Source organism: Python bivittatus, unplaced genomic scaffold, assembly GCF_059951505.1.
Source record: "Python bivittatus isolate LINGU-HERP-01145 unplaced genomic scaffold, Pbiv_v1 ctg000220_np1212, whole genome shotgun sequence".
Classification (NCBI taxonomy): Eukaryota; Metazoa; Chordata; class Lepidosauria; order Squamata; family Pythonidae; genus Python; species Python bivittatus.
In genome coordinates, this window is record NW_028277048.1 from 41,133,917 (window position 1) to 41,161,573 (window position 27,657).

General features: G+C 42.1%; 3 protein-coding genes across 6 annotated transcripts; 1 reads left to right on the forward strand and 2 right to left on the reverse strand.

The window, feature by feature from the left end:
• Positions 1–118: 118 nt before the first annotated feature.
• AFMID (arylformamidase) lies at positions 119–15,202 on the reverse strand. 4 transcript variants are annotated; one of them, XM_007428504.3, is made up of 11 exons: positions 8,013–15,058; positions 6,763–6,853; positions 5,913–6,017; positions 5,440–5,488; positions 5,181–5,266; positions 5,032–5,104; positions 4,736–4,833; positions 4,507–4,585; positions 3,789–3,921; positions 2,998–3,102; positions 119–2,337 (listed from the first exon to the last, which is right to left on the reverse strand). In XM_007428504.3, the coding sequence occupies exons 1-11, from the start codon at positions 8,040–8,042 to the stop codon at positions 2,308–2,310; spliced, it is 879 nt and encodes a 292-aa protein (XP_007428566.1). In that variant the 5' UTR covers positions 8,043–15,058; the 3' UTR covers positions 119–2,307. The 4 variants fall into 4 exon arrangements, with proteins under 4 accessions (XP_007428566.1, XP_025022602.1, XP_087994541.1 ...); XM_025166834.2 differs by having other exon boundaries at positions 3,789–3,993; XM_088138415.1 differs by lacking the exon at positions 8,013–15,058 and adding an exon at positions 15,067–15,202 and having other exon boundaries at positions 3,789–3,993; positions 5,913–6,853.
• Positions 15,203–15,344: 142 nt separating this feature from the next.
• On the forward strand, positions 15,345–20,014 carry TK1 (thymidine kinase 1). The gene is made up of 7 exons (XM_007428506.4): positions 15,345–15,553; positions 15,701–15,732; positions 16,349–16,462; positions 17,462–17,555; positions 18,430–18,519; positions 18,602–18,721; positions 18,848–20,014. Exons 1-7 carry the CDS (start codon positions 15,488–15,490, stop codon positions 19,031–19,033), a joined length of 702 nt encoding a protein of 233 aa, XP_007428568.1. The 5' UTR covers positions 15,345–15,487; the 3' UTR covers positions 19,034–20,014.
• A 1,778-nt stretch (positions 20,015–21,792) lies between these two features.
• Positions 21,793–26,492, reverse strand: SYNGR2 (synaptogyrin 2). Its single transcript, XM_007428505.4, has 4 exons — positions 26,325–26,492; positions 24,350–24,587; positions 22,909–23,048; positions 21,793–22,272 (listed from the first exon to the last, which is right to left on the reverse strand). Exons 1-4 carry the CDS (start codon positions 26,427–26,429, stop codon positions 22,075–22,077), a joined length of 681 nt encoding a protein of 226 aa, XP_007428567.1. The 5' UTR covers positions 26,430–26,492; the 3' UTR covers positions 21,793–22,074.
• Between the last annotated feature and the right edge of the window lie 1,165 nt (positions 26,493–27,657).

Genomic DNA, 27,657 nt, shown 5'->3' on the forward strand with positions numbered 1-27,657 from the left:
AGCTACGAAGCACCGACGTCGAAGACAGACGCCCGGTGCCACGCCCCCGCGGCGCTGAGCATGCTGGGAAGCGTAGTTCTTCTTACGATCGTAATTACCGCAAGCGACCTTTGTTCTACAGTTGAAAGCACTTGTATCTCAACAGCACCTTTTAAAAATGCCCCTGCAGAACCTTACTGATTTGTTGTACAATAAAGGTAAAACAAAATAAGGTCTCCAAGTTGGCATTTCAGACTAAAAAACTCCACTCTTTTGTATGTGGTGCAGCAATGGCAGAGCTCCAAGGAAACAATCTATACTGTACATTGCAATTAATATCGTTCAGAGGGAGACCGCTTTCTGTTTTTTGCAGCAATAAGAGGGAGGATTTTTGTGGCCCCTTAAATACGAACATTTTTTTAGGTCTGTTACTCAGCACTGGTCTGGGTAACGGCTGTGAAGCTGCGGTAGATGGCAGCACCTTGCTGACCTTGACTAATCTGAGTAAAAAGTTAACCAGGATTGGGTATGGTTAATTATTAGACCAGGAAATCCCCTGCTTGTAGGCTAGCCTAAGAAGTTGAAAAAGACAATCAAGAAGTCAATCATAAATCGCTTTCATACTGTATTGTGGCCCAGAAAATTACTTGCTGGTCCCCTAGGCACTATGAGTTGAGTTCACTTGGAGGGAGTCTTTTTAACACTTATTGAACAGGATAGGAATCATTTCTTATATTATCTATAAACACAGATGAATTTAAAGATTTTTTCCCCCTTGGCAATGCTCTAAAAAGGATCTTGGTGAATGCCAGATTCAGGTGGATCCTCAAGATCCCAAGAATCAAGTGGGATCCACCTGAAATTGCCATCAAACACAGATCACATCTATTTGTACAAAGGTACCCATAACAACAGGTCTATGGCATAAATCTTCCCAGAACCACATTTTTACAAGAAAGAGAGAGGAAGGTAGGTAGGTAGGTTGGTTGGTTTTTGGCAGAGAGGCAGTGGATTCAAGATGCAGATCCTTTTGAATTCTTCCAATGTACATAGGATCCATCTGAAAGTACCATTAAAACAGATCACATCCATCTGAACAGAGTGAGTTTTAAAAATCTCCCATCCAATTATTTTTAGGCAAGAATGGCAGAAAAATGCGGCTATAGTAGGATGAAAAAGAATTAGAACTGTGATTATTGTGGTTCATTCTTTGCAGACAGCTGTGATCTGTGCTTTGACAATGCTCTCAGGTGGAACCCATATACAAATCATGAGGACCCATAAAGAATAACATGGATCTTTTTATAATAAAGTTAAAGCAATATTTTACTTTTATTCAGATTACATGATTTGCCAAGGAGAGTGAGCACAATATACAGCAAAAATATAAGTGATATTTAAAGAAAAATACATCATAAGCCCACTGTCCAGGCTAATTCTATGCAATGTATTAGTTTTTTTCTTACAGTTCCATTGTTCTCTGGTAAGCACACCCTGAGCTGCAGTTTAGCGGTCCAACTGTAAATATAAATTCTTGCTTGTTGTTGTTTTTCTCTCTCCCTTTTGATCCCATTTTTGCCAGTTAACTCTTCCTGATCTTTGCTAATGTTTAATACATAGACATCAAGTATATTTTTGCTAGCTGACTTGAGTGGCTGTGTCCTTGCTCTGATCTAGATGTAGGGATTAACTAAGATTGTGCTGGGTGCAAACTAAACTGGAAATTAGCCACAGTAATTTTCCAACAAAAATTGCTTTGAGGTAGGAGGAAAATGGCCCAAATGATTCTTTCCCCTTTTTATGAAGACATATATAGCCTCCACATGTACAGGGAGCCACTGCAAATCAGAACAGATACCACTGAGCTAATACCATAGTTTTACTACTCTGAATAAGACGGCTTTATATGCACTCCCAGAACATCAAATATGCAATTGCTGTTCAAAGGGAAGAAAACTCACCTGCAGTTTGAGACTAAAGTGAAATAAAGAAAAGTGGTAATTTATGCAGCAATTTTATCTTGCCTGAATCTCACAGATTCATTTCCAGGCTGCATCCTGTGTGCCAGGTGATTTACAGCTACGATAAAGATGCAATTGGCTATGGTTTTATTTAATGTTCTCATCTCTCATGCCATAATAGATGTCACAGTGTGGGAGCAGAGGAGGGCTGTTTCACAGTTCCAGGGGCAGATCTCTGGTCTCAATACATCTGCAGCTGAGAAAGGAAAGGGGCAGGAAGCTCACTCCTTGTTTGACCTAAAAGAGCATGATGGAAAGGCAGTGGAGAAGGGGACAGCAGGCAGATAGCTTTGTTCCTCTCCTGGCTTCAGCCACTTGAAATCATGTTCAAAATCACCTGGAACATCAAGGAATAAGCATAGATGTAATTATTTTCTTCCTGCAGGAGTGATGAGTTCCCATTGAACCACTTGTCACATCACTGAGTCAATGTGTGCTTGCAATGGGCCTGTGAATATCAGCTTCTTTGCTGTGTTTTACAAAATGGACTTGACAAACTCCAAACAGCAGAAGGTCAGGCTGTAATTTGGAGATGTGTGCCTAACCCATATTGATGAAAATGGCCAACTAAATGTATTTTGGCTTCCTAATTAGCTTTCCACTGCAATGGGACAGATGTGGACAGAAAAAGCCCATGTGATCAGCCACATCCGCCTCACACAGGAATAAGTATGTATTATGTTACCTAGTAAGATGGGATCCTGTTGTAGGTCTGTAGTGCTCATTCTTGGGTGTTGTGTGGAAACTTCCCTGCTTATCCCATTTCTAGCCTGCTTCTAGGTTGGCCCATTTCTTCAATCCTTGAAAGGCTGGATCTATCCATAATTTTAATTGGTTTCAAAGGGGCATACAGAAACCACAATTCTCTGTGAGTGACAAATTGCTTACTGAGCTCCAAAATGTCACGCCCTGCCTGAGGCATAGTTTATAATACAGGCTCAATCCAACCTATTCCCAAATGCTGTCATTTTTACTGCCAATCTCTTAACCACTATACCTGTGTGAGGAGATAGTTCTCCTGGGAGAGCTTCTCAATGACATCAAAGTGATCTGTGTCTCCAAGGTCTAGCAAGGAGACCCTCCAACCTGCTGTACGAAGAGCCTGTGGTGAAGCAACAGGAATGTTAACAAAGCTGCTCTCATCATGGTAGTTACAAGTGCTTTTGCCCTAAGTACCCAACAAGTAGAAAGGCAGAACATAAATCAAAATAACAGCAACAATAACAATGCAGAGTGGGCAGATCTCAGGATAGGAAACTATGTATTTGGAAAAACAAAAACCAACAACAAAAAACCTCTGTGATGTGGGTGAGGCCAATACATTCAGATCTATTTGTCTTCTTGGGGAAGTTGAAGTGGCACAATGTAAGGGACCTGCTTGACAACAACTTGGGCACTTCTCTCCAAACAAACAAAAAAAACCTGGTCCAAATATGCATTTTTAGTCTTCTGGATATATACAAGTACACATTTTACATGCACATGCACTATTACTACTTTGATTTACCCCCTACTATTTCACACTGGGCATTCACGTTTGCTAAAAAACAAAACAATTAAAAACTGAATAAAAGCAGTTAAAATTATTAGTTATGCCTCTCAAAAGGACTGGCTGAAGAGGATGCAATACCATTTATACTTGGTTAAACCCATGTGAAATATTTCCGAAGGATCAAAACACTTGGATGCTTCTGTATCAAAGGGCATACACAGATTTTTTTCTTAACTACTTTCTCTGGTCATTGATTCTCTACATTCCAAATGGATGCTTGTTTGTAGTCAATATACCTGACAATGCTCCTGAGACTGTCTGCGGAACTCAGGTGAGTCGTGCTGGGCTACTGCAATGAGTATCTGACAAGCTTTGTTACCTTTCACCTTTGGCACACACCACAAAGGGCTATTCTGTCGGGCCACTGCACTGAAGAAAGAAAACACACGGTTGAGATAGTGCGGTGCTGAAAAGGAGGCAGACTTTGACAGATGGGCAGGCCTGTGAAGGAGGCAAAAAAAGTAGTCCTTTCTACGTGTAACTCTATTTTGAATGCACTTATCCCACTAGATGCAAATGAGAGAACTAAGTCCATGAATTCAGAAAATCTTGATGTGGGAATGTGTACAGTGTGTTTGGGATATGGTATTCATGCATATAGGCTGAAAAGGTATGCAAATGGAGGAGACAAGAAGCAAAGAAGCAAGTTATATATGCACACATACCTAGAGCGTACAGAAGGCAATGGAGAGAAAAATTCTAAATCAAAGATATTCAACTAATCAGAGATTTAAATTATTTGACTTATACTTGTCTCTCCCTGTACAGATCACCCAGGAAGTTAAAGGGCTATTGTGCTGGATTATATAAACACTGCAGAGCTACCTCTTCATCTGTATGTAATTAACACTTCCTGCTGGAAGTCAACCTGAAGAATTGGAAATTGCAAGAAACCCACTGTAGTTTTTCTGTTCTGCCCAAATTAAACAGTCTTATTCTAGGAGTGTTCCTTACCAGCTCATCCGTAGTAGATCATTAACATAGGTGTGTGTGATGGGCTCCAAGTCATAAATGCCACTCACCAAAAAGGCACCTAGGGTGAAAAATAAAAATCCACACTGTTTTAAACGGATTCCAGTTTGGTCTGACATCCCAGAAGTGCATGATGTCCAAGCAAGAGAAACTGAGGAAACTATGAGACAAAAAAAGAGAGAAAATGGGATGAATTTCTTCCAAACAATACCTTTGATGTCTGGCTCAACACCAAACTTTGCCCAATCTGTGGAGAGCACCATGGCTGCCAGGTGGGCTCCTGCTGAGTGTCCAAGCAGGTAGACACCGCTACAAGTAAAGGAGGCATGGTTACAATGAGCAGAGGAGAGGTGCCGACTGGGACAGAGAGGGGAAAATTGGCACTCAAAATCTACTAAGCTTGGTTCTGGACTTGTGCAGTGCAGTGCAGGTTATCAGTGGACCCCAAGCTTCTCTTTCTCAAGGCTGCGTGTTTATTGCCCATGCAACTTTCACAGGCCTTCCTACCTGATCCCTGTGTATTGCTGAACTGCAAAAGCCACACTACGCCGCACCTGCTCGACCATCACCTCCAGCTGGCCTGGGCAAACAGCACAATATCATGGTTAGTCGGAGGAGAGCAGGGTGGGAAAAATGCCTGCACCACCATAACGTACCTTTTGGAGCCACATCATAGCCAATTGCAGCCAAGGCAATGCCTTGGTTCACTAGAGGGTGTGCAGCAAAGCCAGAAACATCTTTGCTAGACAGAAAGAAAAATGTTAGTTGTTTATACCAGTGAATGCCCTCCATCTTCATCACTCCTCAGGCCAGGCAGCACATTGGTCAAAAAAGTGGTTCTCCTAACCAGGGTGCCACCCACTGAGGTCCAGCAGTCAGAAGACATGGACCACAGCAGCCTCCAACACAACTCACCTCAAGCTTTGCCAGTAGCCACCATGAATGTAGAGGACCAGAGGAAAGGCTGAAATGGGATAACAAGTTACCAAAGGCACCATCTGCTATAACTTTCCCCAAATATACCATCCCTCCCTTTCTTTGTTCATCTTGTCTTTCAGACATAGTATCAGCCCTTGGAGGTAGACAAGGTCAGGAAATCGACACCACAAGGACTTTTAAGACCTCTAGTTTTGCAGGGTATAAGCAGTAATAAGAGAATCTTGAAAGCCTGACAGAGTGTCTCTCTCCTACCTCTTATACCAAAAGAAGCAAGACGGGGCAATCTTGAGTTTCTTCTTCACTCCAGTCTCCCTTTCAGGGCTGAGGTTTATCTAACAGCTACATTCTTCAAGGCTATTTCCATACTTATCCAGCCAGTTAGATTTTTAAACCCTCCATTTTCCTATTTCCCTATCCTACTCCTTTCAGAGACCCCCTTGTACTCTTACTTTCAACATGTTTTTTAGGAAGATACACATCCAGTTTCTCTCCCTCACCGGAGCCATAGGGGACATTCAGCAGAGTTTGGGTGAATGCTTGGGCATTTTGAGTACCTGCAGAGCATTGGAAGAAAACACCAAGAAATGCAGCAACCATCCTTCCAAAACATATTTGAGCTACCCTCCTAAGAAGTTCCAGATGTCATGGCATCTAGAGAGTCACAACTGCATGCCATTCTGTTTGTTTCCTGGGAAATCAGAGGGCTTTCCCTCTTGATATAGCTCCAAAGGAAGGAGGTCTCCTTTTTATTGGAGGATTTTTTTTCCCAGTCTTGTCCAGCTCTTCCCAGAGTGTTTTTGTTTCCATATCAGGGGGTGGGTAGTCTATCGATTTATATGGCCTACTCATTAGAAATGCCATACCCACCAATTTATTTCAACATTTTCCACCTTCTGGAAAAAAGCTGAAGGCTGAGCTTTTCTGGAGGGCTTTGGGGGCCTTGTCTCCAGCTGTTGTGTTTTGGGCTTTCTTTGCCTTATTTTTATGCTGCTTTGTTTTATTATATTTCTTTGTCTTGTGAACAACCAAGAGTCCTGTAACTGCAGCAGCATGCAAATTTGATAAACAAACAAATAAATTCAGAGTTTACAAAGCAAGGATACACCTGCCATGACATGACTAATCCTGGCAATGTAATTCTGTGTTCATAAAAGCATTCATGTTGCCTGTTTTGCTGGAACAGACTCAGGCCCTCTAGTATATTTTGGCAATAAAGCCAGCCTCCAGAGGTACTGGGTGGTCTATAGAACGGCAGTCTGTCCGCTCACCCCATTATTCTGGCTCTTGGATAGCCCATACCTTCAGTCACTGCTTTTATGTGCGCCTCAATCACAGCATCCTTATCCAGCCGTGGAGACCACCTGCTAGGGGAATACTGAGTCTCCAGCTCCTGCATGGGAAGAAAAGAGGGAAACTTGTACAAATGCAACGGCATCCTCAATACAGAATGGGGACAATTTCAGAAATACTTGCAGATAAGTTACTAGCTGTGGGTAGGTAAGTATGGGAATAGCCTTGAAATGTTACTAACTTCAGCTAAGAAAAAGAGGGTAGCTCCCTTTGAGAGAGAGGCAAGAGGATGCCTGTATGAATTGTTGCCCCTGTGGATCCTTCCACCTGCATGCAAAATGCCTTGCTGGTATTTTTTTCTTCCTAACATTTTCCCGCAGGCGCAAGGTCTGCTTTTTTCGGATCAGCTGAGAGTTGATCCATTGATTGCAACAGGAATTGACCAACTGGGTTGTTGCTGAGCCTGACATTGTGAGCTGAGAGAGAGGGACTGGCCCAAAGTCACCCAGCCGGCTTTCATGTCTAAGGTGGCACTAGAACTCACCGTCTCCTGGATTCTAGCCTGCTGCCTTAACCACTAGACCAAACTGGCTCTCTGCCTTGCTGATTTATTTGCCTAGGGTTAATTAAGTTAACCTTAAATTTAACATTTTATGAGCGCTTATGTGTGCATGAGAGTAATATGCACCCTTCCACTCACATGCCATTTATTCCCCAGAATTCTCTTAGCCTTAAGACTAATAATATTGATCTGAATATTCAGCTGAGCAAGTCCCCTTTCTCCCCCTCTTGCCTCTTCTCTGAACCTGGGTACAAAACTGGCAGTATATTGCAGGAGAGCCAAGAGTAGGAGGAGGAGGCAGCATGGGCTGATCTCCTAAGAAGCCCTGAAGAGTAGCCACAGAAGCTCTTTATGCTGCAAGGGCAGTTGCATTGCAGACTCTTTCTCACCACAAAGAAGGAGCTGGTAAACCTTCAGGGCTTCACTTTTGTGCTGGGTGTAATCTTTGTGGCAGGGCCCAAGAACAGTCTCAGGTAGTGAGGAAACTAAACTTTCAAGCAGATGGGTAAGTCCCCTGGGGTGAATCATTTCTTAGCCTCTCTTCCAGAGCAGAATATGTTGATCCTCTCCTCTCCCCATTCTGGAAACTCCCAAATCTTTTTTTTGCGACTGTAAAATACACCCATGCAAAACAAACTCTGAAAATCTCTCTTCCCCCTCTTCCACAATCATACATGCACAAGCACTACAGCCATACCTCCTTTGTCATTTCCTGCCACTTTCCCATAGCAATGGCTAAGAAGGGGCTATGTTTCTTCTCCTGATAACCCTGCACTCAGGGTGAACAAAGTGAGCAGAACATGTGATCCAATATAGCCTCTGACAAAAAGTGCAGACCGGATCAGGTGTTCCTCCTTGGCCTGTGCCCCTCCAGCTGCTCTCCAAGATACGTCAGCAATTCCTGACCAGGGAGCTGTACTCATTGCTCATATAGGCACAGAGAGCAATTGTTTACAGTATTCGTTGTCATGTTCACTGTAGAACTGAGAGACTGAGTAAACTCAGCTCACTGCCTTCCTGCTGCTGCAATATTCAAGTGCACAAATTTGGGGGAAGACATTTTCTTAGCCAGGCAATGTTATCCCTCCCCCACTCCAGTTTGTCTAGTTTGTCTTAACCTGCTGATCTCTGTGTGTCTTGTATGCAAATTGTTCTCCCTTGCCTTCATAAGAATAGGTATGCTGAAAATGAGTCATTGGCAAATAGGCTAAAATTTAACAGTGCTTTTAAGCCTAGATAAGCTGAGAGGGCTAATCAACTTCTTAAAATAAAAGCTGCTTTAGAAAAGTTTTTTTTAAAATTTAGCATAGATCTACTTTTAGTTTTGATTGCACCCACAAGTTATTAATACAGGCAGAACATTTACATACTCAAAGCACTTTATTCAACCTGCAAAGTTATTTTCATGTATTTGCTTTAATATACAGAAATTAAAAAAACAATGATGTAAAGGAGAAAGAAAAATAAACAGGGAAAAGGAAGGAAAGGAAAGAAAAAAAGGACAAAAGCATATCATACATGTACTGTAGAAAACAGCTCAATGTTTAAACACAGCATTGAAATTTGATCACATAAACCTCGCAGGAACCAGGAAGCAAGCTCTCTCAGTGATGTCTCCAGCCCTGTGGAATGATATTCTCCAGAGAGCCTACTGCTTTCAGCCATTTGAATTTCTGCAAATTCTTAAAAACCTGGTTGTTCTCCCAGACCTTGGGCTAAGATGGTGGTTGAGCTCCTTTGATTTTTGGTTCTGTCTTCTGATCAACTGTATTCTTTTTCTTTGATATATGTCGTTTTCTTTAAAATGTTTAAATTCTAAGCCCTGTGTTGGACCCAAAACGGGGTTCTTGCCCAGAGACGACTGCCAATAACTTTGCCGGACACAAGAAACCTTTAGATGTTTCCTTTATTGTTGTGCATCAGTAAAGGGGCTACCTCTGTCAAAAGAGGCACACCGAACACAAAAGAAATTGGGTTTTTATACACTGAGTTTAAGAAAACAGAGTCAAAAGGAAGGACCATGATTGGTTAGGAGCCTCTTTATGACTTTGCGCGTCATACCAGTGCAAATTTAGGTTATTATCATGAATGACTGTCGGGTGACATCTTGCTATCACAAAGAGACAATATGCCTATAAGGGACAGTATACAAAACTAGGAAGTCTGGTATCATAAAGAGATAACATCCAGGGAAGGGTCATTTTATGTATCTCCACCATCAGGAAAGGGCACCAAAAGGAAGGGGAAATTACAGGCTAATTCCTCTGTGCCTTGGGAATTTTCAGATATGGGTTACCACATCCTTGCCCTAAAGACAGATGGGTCACTAAGATTAAAAGACCACAGGAATTGCACGTACAGAATTGCATATTTCTCCATTTCGTGCCCCTCACTGAGTCTCTGAGGAGTAGGGGAGCCTCGAAACTGAAATAATGAATAAATAAAATAAGCTGAGTTTTGATCATTCTTTCCATTCTATCAATAGATGGCCATAAATTGTAGCACCATTTTTCCATCATAAAAGTCTAATCTTTTCTGCTATGCCCTATGATGAATGTAGTTTTTCATATAATGACAGATTCCAAATTTTTGGTATGTAATTTGAAATCATATTCCCTTGCTTAAATCATATTATTATTATTTTAATATAATTTTATTGAAAGTTTTAAAAACAAGAGTAAAAATTAATACAAACTAAAATAGAGTAAGAAGGAAAAAAAAGGAAGAAATTAAAGAGAAACTAAAGTGCAAAAAGAAAAAAAGAAAAGAAAAAGGTAGAAGAAAAATAGTAAAGAAATAAAAAAGATATAAAGTGGCTTCCAATCTTCTTTACAGCTTTACAATTATTTTAAATTTTAAAATTTACAATTTTCTTTACAGTAAGTACAAGTATAGATTTACCTCTTTTTCTAAAGTTACATTGTGACTCTCTTCTTTCTATAATCTATCCTATCTATATCAAAACCATAGATCATGTTCATTTTTTTCTGTTTTACACAAAAAGTCTATAAGGGATTTCCAGTCAGTAATAAACATAGATATTGTCTTTTCTCTAATTGAACAGGTCAATTTGACCATCTCAGCAAATTCTGTCATCTTCACCAACCATTCCTTGTTGTAAGTATTGCCAAATCTTTCCACCTTTGTGCGTATAATAATCTGGCTGAGGTTATCATATATAAAAACAGAGTTCCGTGGCTTTTTTCCAACTGTTTATCCATCAGTCCAAGAGGAAAAGTTCTGGTTTCAGTCGAACCAATGTATGCATTTGAATCAAAAATCTTCTAGCTTTTTTACATGTCCACCAAGCACGATAAAATGATCCTTCTTGTTCACATTTCGAACATAAAGTATCTTTATACACTCTAGATATTTTTTCTGGTGTCATATACCAACGGTACATCATTTTATAAAAATTCTCTTTTATTATAACATAGTGTAAATTTCAATCCTTTCAACCACATATTTTTGCATTGTTCCATCTGTATATTGTAACCAAAATGTTTAGCCCACTTTATCATACACTATTTTACTTCTTCTTCTGTTTCAAATTTCAATAAAAGTTTATACATTTTAGCAATCACATGTTCGTCATTTGTACACAATTCCATTTCAAAGTCAGTCTTAGAATATTCAATACCATAAATTCTTTTGTCTACTTTGAATCTTTCTGATAATTGTAAATAGGAAAACCATTGACAACTATATACCTCTGCCATCAGTTGTCCTCTTCATTTTATTTTGTATTCCCCCTGAAAGAATTCTAGTATCTCATCATATGTTAACCATTTATGTTTGCCTATTACTCTTCATCTATAAAATGCTTTTTGTGCTGAGAGCCATAAAGGTGTCTTCAGGCACAACCTGGATTTGTATCTATTCCATATTCTCAATATGGCACGTCTAATGCAGCATAATGATTTTTAAAATCCACATTAACCTTGACTTTATCGTATGACAAATATCCGTGCCACCCAAATTTCATGTCATGTCCTTCTAACTCCAAAAGCCTTCTGTTTATCAGGAACACCCACTCTTTCATCCAAACCAAACAGCAAGCTGCAAAATACAATTTCAAATCAGGTAAACCCAATCCTCCTTTTTCCTTTGCATCTTGTAATACCTTATATTTAATTCACGTTTTTTTCCCTTGCCATACAAATTTAGATATATTCTTCTGCCACTGTTTAAATGGTGCATCAGTTGTCAAAACTAGTATTGTCTGAAATAAAAACATCATTCTAGGCAAAACATTCATTTTTATCACAGAAATTCTCCTCAATAATGACAACCATAATTTCTCCCATCTTAGCATGTCTTTTTAAACTTCATTCCATGTCTTAACATAATTACTTTGAAATAACATACAATTCATATTTGTCACAGTGATACCCAAAACTTTTATTTTTTTCTTAATCTTAAAATCCATTTTCTTAATCAATTTTGTTTGATCCTCTATGGCCATAGAAGACAGTGGTCAGCCACTGGACAGAGTGAAGGAGCCAATAGGAGCTAGGCTGATCTCTTCCTCTGACTGCATTCACCAGCTTCATCACTGGGGTATTAAATATTGTTTGCATGGCAAGACTTGTGTTAGGAGAAGAAGGGGAACACCATTTTAGCAGCAGAACAGCTAAACCAACTCCACAGCAGGTTCAGAATAAGACAGAGGAAATGTCATGAGGACATGTCCTTAAAAATAGTTAGCAAAACAACCTTGTGCTAAGTGGGATGTAAATGTGAGTCGTGAATTGGAATTGGTAGGTTTACCTATTATGGTGAGCCAAAAATTAACAAATGGCTATATGCAAAAATCATGTAGCTAAAAACAAACATTTCACCAGCTAAACAGGAAGCACTGAAGTTAAATAGGAAGAGGAAAAAAAGTCAGATTTTCTATTACTGTTTCAGTCTGAAAGTACTTGCTCCATAGTGTGCTTTAACCTGAGGATTCTGCAATCCTGGCCTCTGCAATCCCTCAGCAGTTCCTGGCCTCTGCAATCCTACAGCACTGGCAGTGTTTGAGAAGTGAGTTAATTTATTTCTGAGCCAGTTACGCTGTATTTGATACTGCAAAATGGGAACTCTCCCTTTATTCAGCTCCTGACTCCTGAACTCAGGATAACTATGAGATAACTATGACCCTCACCACAACCTATAGTGCTTTGGTTTAGAAGGTATCTCTGAGAACTTCCTTTTCAAGGCAGTTAGGAAGCCCACGAGCTAAATGAAACATCCAAGTAGCAGCCTGAGGCTGTATAGTCAGAATCCTTGTTTATTTCACTCTTACTTGCTGTGCCCAGGCTGCAATGCACCTTGAAAGAGTTGCTAGAGTGGCAAGGGTCAGCAAGCAATTCAGATCGGCATAGGCATCCATTCCTAACCACAGTGATACCAAGATGAAACATGTATCATGGCATCATGACACAAACTCTACCGATGCATCCTTGCACTGCAACTTTTTATGTGAGAATGTAAGGTAGAGTTTACCTTGTGATACATATTTCATCACAGATGCCTACAGACATCAGTACTGGCTGCAGTCCCCCACTCCTTCTGCTGCAAGACCAACAATCATTATAAGAGCTATTTGGAAAGGCACCTGGTTGCTATGCCTGCCCTGTGAAACAGCCTCTCCCCTAGAGATTCGGATGGCCTGGTTCCTGCAAGATGGCGCTATTTCACTGGGGGGACCTGGAGCATGCCCATTCTGCTTGATCTGGTGGGATGGGTAGAAACAACTTCGGGATTGCAGTGGGTTGGTGGAACAGCCAGGCTGGTGTTCCATCCAGACCTTGGCCACCACAAGACCTGATGGTCATTCCACTGTTCCTGCTCGTCTATGCAGGGAAGGCAAGCCTTGCTGACTGGCTTCTGTGTGAACCAGTCTATTAGTGTCTGCCTTTTCCCTTTTGGGGTTATGCCCTCCTCACTAGTCCCAGTGCCTTTCCTTTGCTTTTGCAGATGTTTGTATGCATGAACGCCTTCACACCTCCTTCCCATAGTATCTCTCTTGACTCTAACACATACTCTTTCTTTCTTTTCCATTATGGTACCATAACAGCTCCTGTAATGTAATACTGGTAGTCCTGAGTTATGACGGCAATTGGGCCTGGGATTTCCATCACTAAGCAATGTGGTCATAAAGCACATCACATGACAGCATCGCTTAATGATGGCAATCCCAGCAGTCCCTGTTGCCATTGTAATCCCAGGATTGCATGGGTTGTTAAGTGGGAAGAGGCAGGAGTTCCAGGCAAGCAGGCTGGTGGGCGAGAGCTGTGGGTAAGCTACAGGTGGGCAGGGGGGTACCGTGGGGAGGCGCTATGCAGCGCAGGTGGGTGTATGGATGCCACAGGCAGGTGCTATGAAGTATGGAGAGGGTGTGTGGGTGCCGCGGGGGGCAGGGGGGTTCTGCAGGCAGGTGCTATGGAGTGCGGGCAGACAAAAATGTGGCAGGAGCAGGAGTGACTTCTGACTTCCTGCTGGCTTCCCCATTGACTTGCTTGTGGGAAGCCAGCAGGGAACGTCAGAAATTGCAATCACATGACCGGAGCTCCCTGCAATGTCATAATCATGAACCAGGCACCAAGCGCCCAGATCACAATCACATGACTGCAGGGTCATAAGTCCCCCTCGTTTAGCGCCATCGAACTCTGAATGGTCGCTGAACAAGTGGTTGTAACCCAAGGACTACCTGTAATCAAAGCAATAGGGAACAGGTTGTTCTTTCATTTCTACCTTTCTCTTTAGGTCCATAGAAATTTTGTACTGTTATCAAGGAAGAACTGATAGTTCAGTTTCATAGAAACAAATTAGTGCTGTTCCTAGATGCAACTTAAATGTGTTAAAATAAAGGGAAGAGTAGGGAATTTTTGCAGTATGGTGGGTAGGGAAAACAAGAGGAATTTGCTTCATTTAAACCAAAAGGGTACTCATTGGGAGATGTAAGGCTTGAATGGAGCAAGAGCTTCAGGGTTGAGGATGGTTCATTGACTCAACCTCAGGATCGTAAAGAAACAGCAACGGCTGACCAGCAGAGAACAGTGCAGTCCAGCAGCCCAGTGTGAACTGGCTGCCCAGGGCAGTGACCAGCTGCCGGAAGAGAGAGGGTGTGCCAGGCCCTGCAGCCCCTTGGAACTGGGGGTGCTCCTAGAACAGAACGAAGCACCAGAGACCACCCATCCCGAAGGGCTTAAGATGGCTCAGGCTGGAAAAACAGCAGTTTTGAGTCAAAGCTGGAAGACATGAGCACAGGGTGCATTTGCAGGCGGGGGGTGGGGGAAGTGAGAGACGGGCAATGGCATCCATTCCTGCACTCAGGGAGTGGTGAGTGGCCCATTCTGGCAACAGGCCAAGTACAAAGTGCAGATCCAATTCTACTTTTCCACTTATTTCTCTCATGAGAGATTTAATGTACTCAGTATATACAAAATGTATGTTTGGCATTTATAATTGTGATAATTCAATTCATTATACTGTACTTTTATTATTTCAGCTGCAGGCATAATTGATATCTTTCTCCCAGTTAATTCTTTCCAGTTTAGTGCTGTGACACTGAATTTCCTGAAGCTCCATCTCTGAATCCTCAATTCCTAAAGAAGTAGGTGTAAGTATCATGTCCCATACTGACAGCCTTCCTCAAGATAGCGGTCTCAAAATTTTGTGACAAAAGCAGTTGTAATCTCAAGTTAACATTTAGACAACAGGCTGGGGAGGCTGAATGAATAATTTGGTTTGGGTTTTTTTACCTTCCATTGCCTTGCGACAGAAAAGATCCCTTATAGCAAAAGATGTTGCAACATAAGCAAGAAGACGCTCAGCCTGAAAAGCAAACAGAACATTAACAGCAATAGACAGGCAAGTTCCGATATGTCCTCCTTCCCTTCCCTTCCCTCCTTGCTTGCTTTGCAGAGCATGCTGGAAATTCACTTATAGGCCTTCTAGCAGGAATGTCGATGAGTACTTTCAAAGAAAAGAAAAAATTTCCCGCCTTGCCAGTGATTGGCCAAGACGCCGAGAAGTTCTTTTTTCATGATCTGCTGACTGGCGGGAACCGTTCCGATTGGCCAGTTGCTCTGGAAGACAAAAGCGGCGCGCGCGCGCCTGAAAAAGCCGCGTTCTGGGAATTCCACTCTGGAACAGAGCAGTCGGCGGGACGCGCTTGAAATTATGAATTGCCTGATGATACCGGGTGCGCGACCAGAATCCCCGCACAAGGCCCGCGGCCAGATACAGGTATGTGAGAGGACGATCCACTTTAAGAGTCTGAAATGATATTATAGTTAAGGAGTGGAGAGTTTTGAAGTTAGGGAGAGGAGTTCATGTGGGATGTGAGAAGTTAGTCTGTCAACAGACTACTCAATGTTTTTCCTCTTATCGCAGGTCATATTTGGACCCATGTTTTCTGGAAAAAGGTATGAATTTGAAGGTATTTAAAAAATAGTTTGCACTGGTAGCTAGATGCTTAACTCTGGCATGCTGCTCTAAGATGGCTGGAAAAGAAGATGGGATCTTCAAGGGAGAGAAATTGCTGGGTGGGCCTTATCTGCCAGCCTGGTTACAGTATATTCAGCTAGGCCCATGCTTCTCCTTGGCTCAGTAGACTGAGAATTAAATGTATGGCTGAGATAATATGTGACACATGTATTACAATACATACAAGAGTAGCACTGTCTTATTCTTTGAATTTTTTGGCTAAGAATTCTAGGAGTTTAAGCTTTAATATAATTCCAATATCAAACTGGAGAAGGCTGGAATAAGTAGGGCCATAAATTAACTTCTATTTCTGATACAGTATCTAAATTGGAAATGGCATAGCTTTGATATCTTGGGGGAATGTATTATTTGAGGGCTTAGATGCTCAGTTACCTTGAAGCTATATGATCCAGATTATCAGACTTGAGCACTTTGTGTAGAACAAGAGGCTTTAATCCATGATAGAATAAAAATGATTTTACTTTTTGTTAAGAGTACTTTTAGCTTTTTCTGAATAGCATTTGTCACAACAGAAACTTAATTCTTGTTTTGTAGCACTGAACTAATGCGCCGAGTCCGTCGATTTCAAATTGCACAGTATAAATGTCTACTAGTCAAGTATGCTAAAGACACACGCTATTGCATCAATGGAGTCTCCACACATGACAGGTGAAAACATACCAAGGGCAATGTAAAATAATAGTTTACCATTTGAGGAAAACATTTTACAGTAATGTGCTTTTTTAGTTGTTCAGGAAAGCAGGGTTCATGTATGTCTTGTAATATCATTGACTACTTCTGGATTTTGTTTATCATCTTCAAGAAACTGCACTTAGTGCTATCTCAGCATGCAATATATCTGACACTCTGGCCTTAAAACCTGTAGAGCGAAGCTTCCTATATATCTCAGCATAATATGAACTTTTAGTGAATCAGAAAAGGAATTTACAGATTATAATAGACAAGCATATGAAATTACTAACACCTGTGGATAGAAAAGACTTTTTGCCTCACAAAAATAAGGCAACTTCACTTCCTTATATAGTAACTTTCCCAATCTTGGGCAGTGATTTGTAACTATTTCATTGTACTTATAAATTAAACTGTTCTATGCACATCTCAATATTTCTCTACAAATGCAAACAAATATGAAATGGGACCTGTCACTTTAGGGAGAAGGAACAAGATTGCAAGAACAATCTAAAAGCTTTTGTTAGTTAAATGCTAGCTAATAGCCCAGGGCCCGTATGTGTGCAGTTGTTTTCATCATGAAATCCTTGTGAGAAAAATCATCCCAAACTTTATGGTTCAGTCAGCTGAATATAGCTTCTTTCTATAACTTCTGTTCTTTTGAAAGTTAAATGAACTAAAATTGTGATCCCCTAATTCATCATATTGGTTGAGCCCTTCAGAACGTCAAACTTTAAAATATTTTTACCCAAAATATCATTACCTATTTTCTATATAAATAGACAATTTCAAGGAGGTAAACCATTTTTCTACGCCTTTTATTTGAAACTGTCTTCACCAAAATGCTTGCTAATACATGGTCTTTAGAATTCAAAGAACTGCTGACCGTCTTAAAGCGAATCTGCAGGTTTTGACATTTGGAAATAGTTACCCTTAAATAGGTTTTTACCTGCAACAGATACTTATTTTTCTGCATAGATACACCATGGAGGCCATGTCAGCTTGTTACCTCAAAGATGTACAGCAGGAGGCTCTCACTTCCACTGTGATTGGCATTGATGAAGGCCAGTTTGTAAGTTTTTATATTACCTGAATGTTTAAATGAACTGTCATGTACTGATAATTGTTTCCACACTTAATAGAAGTTTGAATTTTTTACTTATGTAGGGTAAGACCCATTTTGTTCATTGAGATTACTTCTGAGAACACACACTGAGCAACAGTGACGATATGATAGATCCTTATATCCTCTTGACTTAATTTTAAATGTGAATAGTTAAAATACAGTCCTATGCCTGCTTAGCCTGGAGGGTAAGCCCCACTAAACTCAGTAGGATTTGGTTCTTAGCAAATCCGTAAGATTGTGTTATGAATACCATGTAAATGCTTTTAATAGCATACTCTTTAAACAAATTGAAAGTGCAATCAGACTTGGGAATAGAATTTTGATTAATTCATCTCAAAAAGAGCAACACGGGGTTAAAAAAGGACAGACACACCCCTCAGATGTATACAATTTGGCCCTCTTTAGGTAGGAAAAAAGGTCAATGGGGGGATAATGTATTAGTGTGCAAGTTCATTCTTTTGAATTGTAAAACCTAGAAATTAAGCTGAATGATAGAATTGCAACAAATAAAGGAAATACTTATTTAAAAGAAGATTAGAGCTGTTTATGGGGGATGACTATATACAATTACCTTTAGTACTAGAGAAAGTATATCTCCAAATATTAATTGCTGGGGAAGTTCAGTGGGAAGCTATGTTATACTCCTGTCCTGCTTGTGAGCTTCCTAGAGGCATCTGATGCAACAGTGGGAACAGAACGATGAACTAAATAGATCTTCAGCAGCAGAATTCTTATGCTGTTTGGAGGAACTTCACTAATTTTATTCATAACAAAATGATGGTGTCCTAAGGAATGGTGTGTTTTTAATTTTCCCAATTAGTTTCCAGATATAGTTGAATTTTGTGAGACAATGGCCAATGCAGGGAAGACTGTCATTGTGGCAGCACTTGATGGAACGTTTCAGCGGAAGGTAAATTACTTTAAATTCTTAAGTGGATTTTCTGGATAGCTTATGCCTCAGATCTACAAAGTATCTCATGGTTTCATTGCAGGCTTTTGGGAACATCTTACAGCTAGTCCCCTTAGCAGAGAGTGTGGTGAAACTAAACGCTGTTTGTATGGAGTGTTATCATGAAGCCTCTTATACAAAAAGGCTGGGGACAGAGAAAGAGGTAAGACTCCAATAAGAGCTCTCCCTTTCTTTAAAGGATTCCTATCTACTTGTGTGAGAGGTGTGCCCGTTATAGATCAAAAATAGCAAAACGTTTTACTTTTAAATTTCCTCCTTATCCTACTAGGTGGAAGTAATAGGAGGGGCAGACAAATATCACTCAGTCTGCCGGGTCTGCTATTTCAAGAACCAACAACAGTTGGTATCTGAAAACAAAGAGAACCTACCAGGTGGGAATAAACAGCTGGATATTAATGTCTCCAGAAAAGTCTTGGCTACCCATCAGATCACGCAATGGAGTCCATCTAATTGAACAAAGGAAGCAAGAGATCCAATTCCTGGATGGATTTAAGAGAAATCCTTTTCTGCCCTTCCTTCTAGCTTTTTGTTGTTAAATCAATGTTCCTCCAATACATCAGAAAGAGTTGTTTTTATGAGGAGCAACAAGGCTTGAAGACATTATAACATGCTATGAATGTGGATATTCTATGCTAAGAACTGCAGACTGATGCAGTGGTTCCTTAGTCTCTAGAGGGAAGATTTTGTAATGTCGTTAGTGGCATTTCCGTTTGCACAAAACTTCCCCAAACAGTTTAATTCAGAGTTTAAACGGCCGCAATAGCTAAAGTAGGCAACATTTACTAACGGCAGGCTGCACTATGAAACTGGAATGTTATTCTCCAAATCCATGAAATCGGTTTTTGTGGGGGGAGGGGGAATCCGTACTCTATTCAGTAGGTAGTTTGTTGACAATGAAGCAGGCTGTTGGGCTTTAAAGACTGAATATGCTAACTGAACAAAATACACCTTTATTTGGTACTGTATCTGCCGGTATTGAAACATCTGGGATATACAAGGTAGTTGTTGAGGCTTGCTAACTTAAAGAACAATCGCAAGGGTTGGAGAAAGTGTATGAGGCCTTTAATTACTGCCTAATCTTTCTGTATGGAGACTTGACACATTGCATTATTAGTTTAAATCTATTTTATTCTACAACTTTTGCTTTCCTAATTTATTAAACTGGCTACTAATATATCAGTCATTGTTTATATAATATATTCCTGCCTTATGTACTTTCTAGTATACTGTGTAGCATTTTGGTTTTACTGCTGTGATGAATATCAGCACTTCCCCTATTTGAGAAAATGTAACCTTTTGCACTGAAAATACGTCCTCAAGAGTACTTTGCTTCTGTTCTCTTAGGAGCAGAAGGGGTACTGTCTTCTGCAATGGTAACTGAAGTGTTGATTTTAATTAATGATGTACTGAATAAATAAAATTAATATCACTTTAAGTTTTATGTGTAAGGTCTTAGTATCAGATAGCTATGCAGCTAACCTTAAAGAATATTTAAGTTCAGCATGACAAGATCCTCACTACTGACTTAAAATGTCTTGTAGAGTTATCCAACCACTTTGTGTTGATATAACAGGCATTACATTGCCCTAATAATAATTAAGTGATGCTCTAAGTCACTAGTGGGGAAATGGCTATATGTATGGCATTCAGTGAGGAGGAATTAAAACTGAAAGTACTAAGACTGTTTTCCCTGGGAAGCTTAAAAATAATAACTGCCAGTAATCTTACCCTAGCTATTCTTAAACAGTACAGATGGTCTTCACATAAAAGCTACATAAGGAATATAAACCCAAGCAGTGAGCTACTGGAAGGTTCTTTCAGACAAAAAACAGCTCAGGCAATAAAGGTTAACCTAAAAGGGCTCATGCTGTTTAAAAACTCCACTGCTGTTTTTCTACAGACAATATACTCTTGCCCAGCTATTAATCCCTCTGAATTAAAGTATTTGTCCTCTCCCCTAAAATTATAGGATACAGCAAAATCCATCATACATTCTAAGGGATGCAAATAATCCAGCTTCTACTATGACAAAAGATTGCAGCGTTTGAATACCTGAAGTTTCCCAAAACATGCAATTAAGAAACAGCAGTGCTAGCAGCCACAGGCTATGGATACAAAAAAGCTGTTATCTGAAAGGCTTGTTAATGGGGATGTATAAAATAGTCTGTGCACAGAACAGCCATTTTTAGGTGGTCTATGCCTGAACTGAAATACACTAATTTTGGGTATTTGGGCCTGTTTTGTTCCAGGTGCAGACTAAAACACAGATGGTTTGGGGTGGGGTAAGAGTGGTGGGTAAGGGAAGGCACTGTGAAGATTAGGGGTGGCATGTGCTGTGCCTTGGGGCAAGGGATGTGAGATATGGGAAGATCAGGGCAAGTGAGGAATGGGATATGCTGTGCTTTGGTACTGGCTGTGGTTAAGAGGAAGGAAAGAAGAGTGGGCACTCAAAAATGGGGGTAGTGCCCAAGCCAAGTGGGTGGGGGAAGAAAGGCAACATGCCTATTACTCTATTCACCAGAAAAAACCTCCGAATTTTGTTGTGATCAAAACACAACAGGTATTGCAGTTAACTGTTTCTGCCAGTCCAAAAGTTCTGAACTTCTAGAATGCAAAGGCATTACAGGTTCGAAACAATGTATTTTCCATTTCATGCACATTCATATTTGTTAGTGATTTAGGGAAGGTTAGGAAAATAAGCTTTGTAAATGTGAGTTTATCTTCCTTTAGTAAATTATTGAGGACCTGTAGGTCACTATTAGAACACTTAATACAGGTCTCACAGGCTTTAAGGAGCCAGGTCCTTCCCACTTTGAATCAAAGAAAGGGTATGATACAGGCAAATCTAATTGAATCACTAATGCGGTATGTCTAAAGGTTTATCTACAAACGCTTTTAATTGGCTTTGGTATCAGCAGCTGAAATGATAGAATAAGGAAAGCGCTACACGTGTATTACGCAGTCTGGAAGCGCAGCACCACGGAACCATAGGAGCACCAGACCCATTCAGGGCCTGGAATGGTTGAAATAAGCAAGCACACCCAGGCACAGGTGTAACAGCACTGGGCAGATTGCTACTTGAACAGCAGTGGCAAGGATCCCTCTGGGGCATATACAGTAGAAGTGCAGTCTTCCTTTCCTGCAGAATGCCTCTAGCTATTTTCAGCAAGCAGCAGAGTTAGCTGCAGCAGCAAGAAGACCAGGTAGTCCACACCACTTCAGCAATTAATATTCCTTGCAAGTCACACACAGGCCAGAAAGCAAGCTTTCTGTGCCCTCAAAAGAAACAGCATTTACTGCAAGAAGCAAGTTTTGGAAATAGTTGGGGGAAAAAAAAACAATATCCCAGAACCCGACACATATACATGCACAACACGCAATCTTAGTTGTGGCACCCTTACATTTCACAGTAGACACAGTTCCCACCCCAATAAATGAATCCATTACATTAGGATGGCTATCCCTGCCAGCTGCTTTGAACAGTGTTAGTAGCAATCAGTACACAGGTGGAGGCTGGTAGCCCTCAGAGTTCTCTGCAGTGCGAGTGAAAGGTGGCTGCTGGTAGCTCTCGTGACTGACATTGGGATAGCTGGAGTATGGGGGTGCAGGACCTGGAGCTGGGTCGATGTAACTGTGGTCAAAATCTTGAACGCCCATCCGGTAACGCTGAAGCGCAAAGGCAATCAGGAATCCCTATGGAGAGGAACAGTTATTGGTAGGAACAGCAGGAATCTGCCCATAAAGATCTGCTTGCCGAGAAGCAAGTACCTTCTGCAAAACTGTCATCTTAGCACTGTTCAGCGAATACACCATCACATTAATTGATTTTGCCACACTGCTGCTTAAGTTTCAGTTCATCAAACTGAAAAAGTTACCTCTCACCAAGCCACTTCTATTGTAAAAGGCACACAGATGCATTTCTGGGATTCCTTCCACAAGGGTTGTTTTTACAGCCCTTCTGCAAAGCAGAATAACTTCCCCATTCCTCAGACAATTAGAAGGTTATGTTAATGACAGTGAGATTTGAATCACTTATTCTCTAGTTCTGTGCTCAGTTCCTTCATGAAATAGCAAAGGAATCATCAGTTTCATATCCCGTTCTCAGTATGGGCAAAGTAAGTCTTTAAGCTGCTTGATCTCCCTAGGCCAGTGTTTCTCAACCTTGGCAACTTTAAGATGAGTGGACTTCAACTTCTAGAATTCCCCAGCCAGCCATGGGGAGTTGAAATCCACTCATCTTAAAGTTGCCAAGGTTGAGGAACACTGGCCTAGGCTGACCACATTCATCTCTGCGGTTTTTTTGAGACAGAGGAAGAAGCTCCTACTCACCCATGAAAAAATGGAGAAGAAACTGAAGGCAATTGATGCACGGGCAGAATCAGCCCCAATTTGTACATCTTCAGGCTTTGTTGATGCCCACTGGTTTGTCAGCACACAGAATCCAATAAACCACAAAAAGGTCCAAACAGCTAGGCAGAAGAAAAGGGAGCACTTCACCACATACTTATAGATTATATGATACAGTAACATGAAAGTAACATTTTACTGTAGCTAGTTATGAAAGACTACAGTACATTAAACCTATTCCAATATTCTTCTTTTGATGTGCATGTCAGTATTGCCACATGTGACCAACGGCCTAAACCATGGGCAGGCTTCATACTAACTCAGTGACAGGCATTAGGCAACTTGATACCCTTCAAATGCTTTGGACAAGATATCCCAGAATCCTTGATCACTGGCAATGATGGCAGAGACTGATGAGAATTGTAGTCCAAGATGTTTAGATGGACTCATGTCTGGAAAGGCTGTAGTGTGTGTATGATCAGCCTGCACTTTCTACTGTAGCTAAGACCATTATAATGGCTTTCCTTTACCCAATAAGGATATCAGGCTGTGTCAGATAGGCATCTACTCGCAACAACAAAACAAGATTTAACTCAAGTTTTGTTTCACAATTAACCAAGGCCCAGGAGCCCAATGTTTTCCTTAGTTTGGAAGCATCACTGTCTTGTAACTTGGTAAAGCAACTACAGGTAGTCCCTGCTTACCAACTGGTCGTTCAGCAACCATTCGAAGTTACTACAGTGCTGAAAAAGGAGATTTACAACCAGTCCTCGAAGTTGCAGTGTCCCCATAGTCACATGATTGCAATTCAGGCACTTGGCAACCAACGCACATTTATGACAGTCGCAGTGCCCCGCAATCATGTGTGTGCTATCTGCAACCTTCACAGCCAGCTTCTGAAAAGCAAAATCAATGGAGAGGCCAGCAGGAAGTCACAAGTCACAATCATGTGACATTGCACTTAATGACCACAGCTGGAACTGATGTTGTAAGTTGGCATGGTCATGTGACTTTTCACTTTATGACCACATCGCATAGTGACAGAGTTGCTGGTCCCAATTGCAGTCAGTAAGTGAGGACTACCTATACCGACTTTTTATGCCGGGCATAAGACACAAAGGCTTAAACCAGAGAACAGGCTCCAGTTCTATGGTCTCTTATCCTTCAGCATTATCCACATGAAGAAGCACCCAGATTGCAGTCATCTGCCTAAAGCCACTTTGCATTCTCACAAAGCAAACCTTAGAGGGCACCAGTCCAAAAGATCCGAGCAATTACACACCCACATGCAAGGGAATAGGAGCCAAAGGGGAAAATGCTGCCCAAGTCCAGAAGTGAGGGAAGAGAAAAAAAGGAGAACATGGACAGAACTCAGCTATTCTACCTCGGGCCTTGCCTGAGACCACATCTCCGAGGAACATACCTGAGAAGGCTAAGTCACCCATAACAAAGTACTTGCGATCAGTGGCGCTGCTGATCTGCGGGAAGTAGATGTCGACCATAAAGAAAAATACACAAGCCAGGAAGGCAACCACGCCAATGGCGATACCATAACGACAGGCATCCTCGCTATGATTAAAGATGCAGTAAAGATCATCGGAATGGTGAGTATTGGTGTAACCTTCCCCGATGATGCAGGAGAAAACAATGAGTGCAAACACCTGCAAAATAGTAAAAGGGAAAAGGAAAACATCAGTGCTAACACTTTCCAGGGCAATGGGGGAACCCAAGGAAAGCATATTTTAACCACATCAACTTAACAAGTTACTAACAGACACCACCAAGTTCTGGACAAAAAGACTCATGCACAGCATTACCCTAGTGCAAGAAGCCAATCTGGAACATATGCACGCTGCCCAATCCCCAAAAGCCCTGGGTGGGCTAACAGTGTCATCATAAAATAAAGCACTGTTAGAAAGAAAAATAAGTAACAGAAGAATTAAAAACAAAACAAAACACAGGATCCTGGTCCAATGACAAAACCCAGTCATCAGGTAGCTCTGCTATTCAAGCAATATCCCTGCCCGACGGGTTATTCCCCATTCAGTGTTCATGGAAATGTTCTCACCTTTCTCTCCACAAACACAAGGAAGTCTATCTTAAAACAGTTTCCAGGTTAAAAAGCCATGGAATTCAAAATGGGGCCCCAAACCACAAGCAGTAACCAAGCACGCCCCTTCTTCCTTCGAGCAGATGCTTCTCAAACCAAATCAGCAGAGCAGACTTTTTGTGCGCGTGTGTGCAGAGACACTGGCTCGCTGTGGCCACAGCAGAGTTTTTTGAAGAAAATAACAGGATCTTCTTAAAGTTTTTTCAGCCACAGAATAAATTGCCTTAAGTCTTTAACTAATACTACCTATTTCCCAGGATCTCAGGCCGCCCGCTCAGGCTTCGCGGCTAAAAGAACGTAAGAGTATAGGAGAGTCGACAGACAGCTACGAACCACTTCCTTGTTTTGGCTAAGAAAACCAGAGGGACGGGTCGAGCTCGACTTGACTGGGTCATTATCTTTCTATGGGTACCTGGACTTCATTTTCCTAAATCCACAGTCGCTGCCCATGCGCAGCGGACTGCCACGTTCTTTGCAAGGCAGGGCTGGGCGCTCAAAGCAGGGGAGCGCGGAGCCACGATCGCGCTCAAGTGCCGGTCCTGCTCTCGCTAGACGGCCAGGAGGCCAGCCCTCTCGCGCCGCCCGCGGTCCGTCAGCTGACGTCCATATGACCAGGCTGCCTCACAAACAACACCCGATACAAACGGAGGGATTTTATCCGGCTGAACTGCCCAAGCTGAAGCAAAGCAGCGACCTTTCGTCACCTCCTTGAGGACCTGAAGGAGTCCTGCCAGGCGGGCGTCACGACACACGCGTCTGCTCGGCAACGCAAAGGGCAAGAATTTATCAACGATCGGCCGCTACTTTCCAAAGTGGCTCGCCGCCGCCGGGCTTCTGGAAAAGCGAGGCACCGAAGGGAAACTTTCCTAGCACCTGCCCTGGAATAAAGCAACAACCCCCACCTGCGAACAGCCCGGCCGTTCCTCCAGCCCAGGTTCTAGCAGGGGCCTCCGCTTCTAACAGCGCCCATGACTCTGCACTGCTCTGCCCTGCCCTGCCGTGCCCTGCCCAGGCTACTTCCCTTCGAGGTAGCGGTCACAGCCCAGGTATAGGACAGTAAGCAGACGCCGCTCTAGTGGTCCCACCTCGCTGCTCCCGGAACAGCTAACCTATCGGCACTCCGGCCACCTCACGCACCCTCGTCCACACCCAAGCCGAGGGCAGGTGAGCCGCACCCATTCCACGCGTGCCCGTGAGAGGGGGAGAAAAGAAAAGAAGCGAATCCGTCTCCAGCAGACTCGAACCCACTGCCATTTCGAACTACGCCGGGCCAACGTGAGCCACTCACCGCACTCAAAATGCGTGCAATGACTTGTGGCTGCTGTAAGAAATGCCACGGGTCAAACGTGCCGCCCGCTTTAGCGGCTCCGTAGGCGCCTCCACCACTCTCCATAACGCTCTGACGCTGCTTTCCGCGACTGTCCCGGCCCGGAACTCTCTATGGCCGCCTCGCCCAAACTTGTGTTGAGCGTTCACAAGCCCCGCCCCTTGGGAGGAGACCCTGCCCGGGCGACGGAGGCAAGGTGGCGCGTGGCTGCCGAGAGCGAGGCTTGGAGCCCTGCGCGCCTCAAAGCAGTTCGCATCATCTTGCTTTCTTATTCAGAAAGGGAGAGCATGTGATCCGTCTTTACATGTTATAATGCACTTTCAGGCTGTGGTTCAAGTTTACACCCATTTGGAAAGAAGATGATGCCGCGTACGCCTGGTCGGGAACAAAAAATTAGCTTCTCATCCAGTCTCCTGAATTCGGGTAAATTTCTAGATTGCGTTTAGGTAAGCATAATCGCTACTGGAGTGACTACACACCCATCCAAACTATCAGAGCAAACAAAATATCCATTGGCAAGACACCAAACACACTTCATTAAAAATATTTTTTTAAATTAACAAAATGTGAAGTTAATGTAGTGCCCACATGGCACCCCTACTCTGCAAGATGCACTGGTTGCCAGTGGGCTTCTGGGTGCAATTCAAGGTAGTAGCTATTACCTATAAAGCCCACATAGCACAGGGCCTGGCTATCTGAAGGACCACCTGCCTCTCATGGTTTCTGCCTGTCCTGTATCACCTGGCAGGGTGTGGGTGGAGATGCTCCAGATCCCCTCAATTAAACAGTGTCATCTTTCTGGAGCCAGGAAGCGTGCTTCCTCTGTGGTGGTGCCTGCCCTCTGGAATGAGGTCCATCCTGAGATCTCTGCAGCTCCACCCTGAAGATGTTCTGGAAGGCCTTGAAAACCTTAGGGTAGTGGGTGGGATTTCCCTGTTTGTGATGCTTTATACTTGCTTTATTGTTTGCATTGCCCTCTCATAATTATTTTGGAGTTACTTTTGTACTGCTCTGTTTATTTTTTTTGTATTTTGCTGTTTTTATATTATTCTAGTGTTGTGAGCTGCCCAGAGACAGTTGGAGTTGGGCAGCACCCAAATTAATTAAATAAATAAATAAAGATGTGTTCTGTAAATTGCCTGTTATATTGAAAGTAAAGCAGTCAGGATACAAGTTGAGAATGTTTGCTCTTTCTCTGAAGAGCCTATTCAGGGGTGGAGAATTTTCAGCAGAATCTGTCAGGGTCTGAATGACATAATTTGGATCAGGGCCTTAAGACATCTGCTCCCACCAT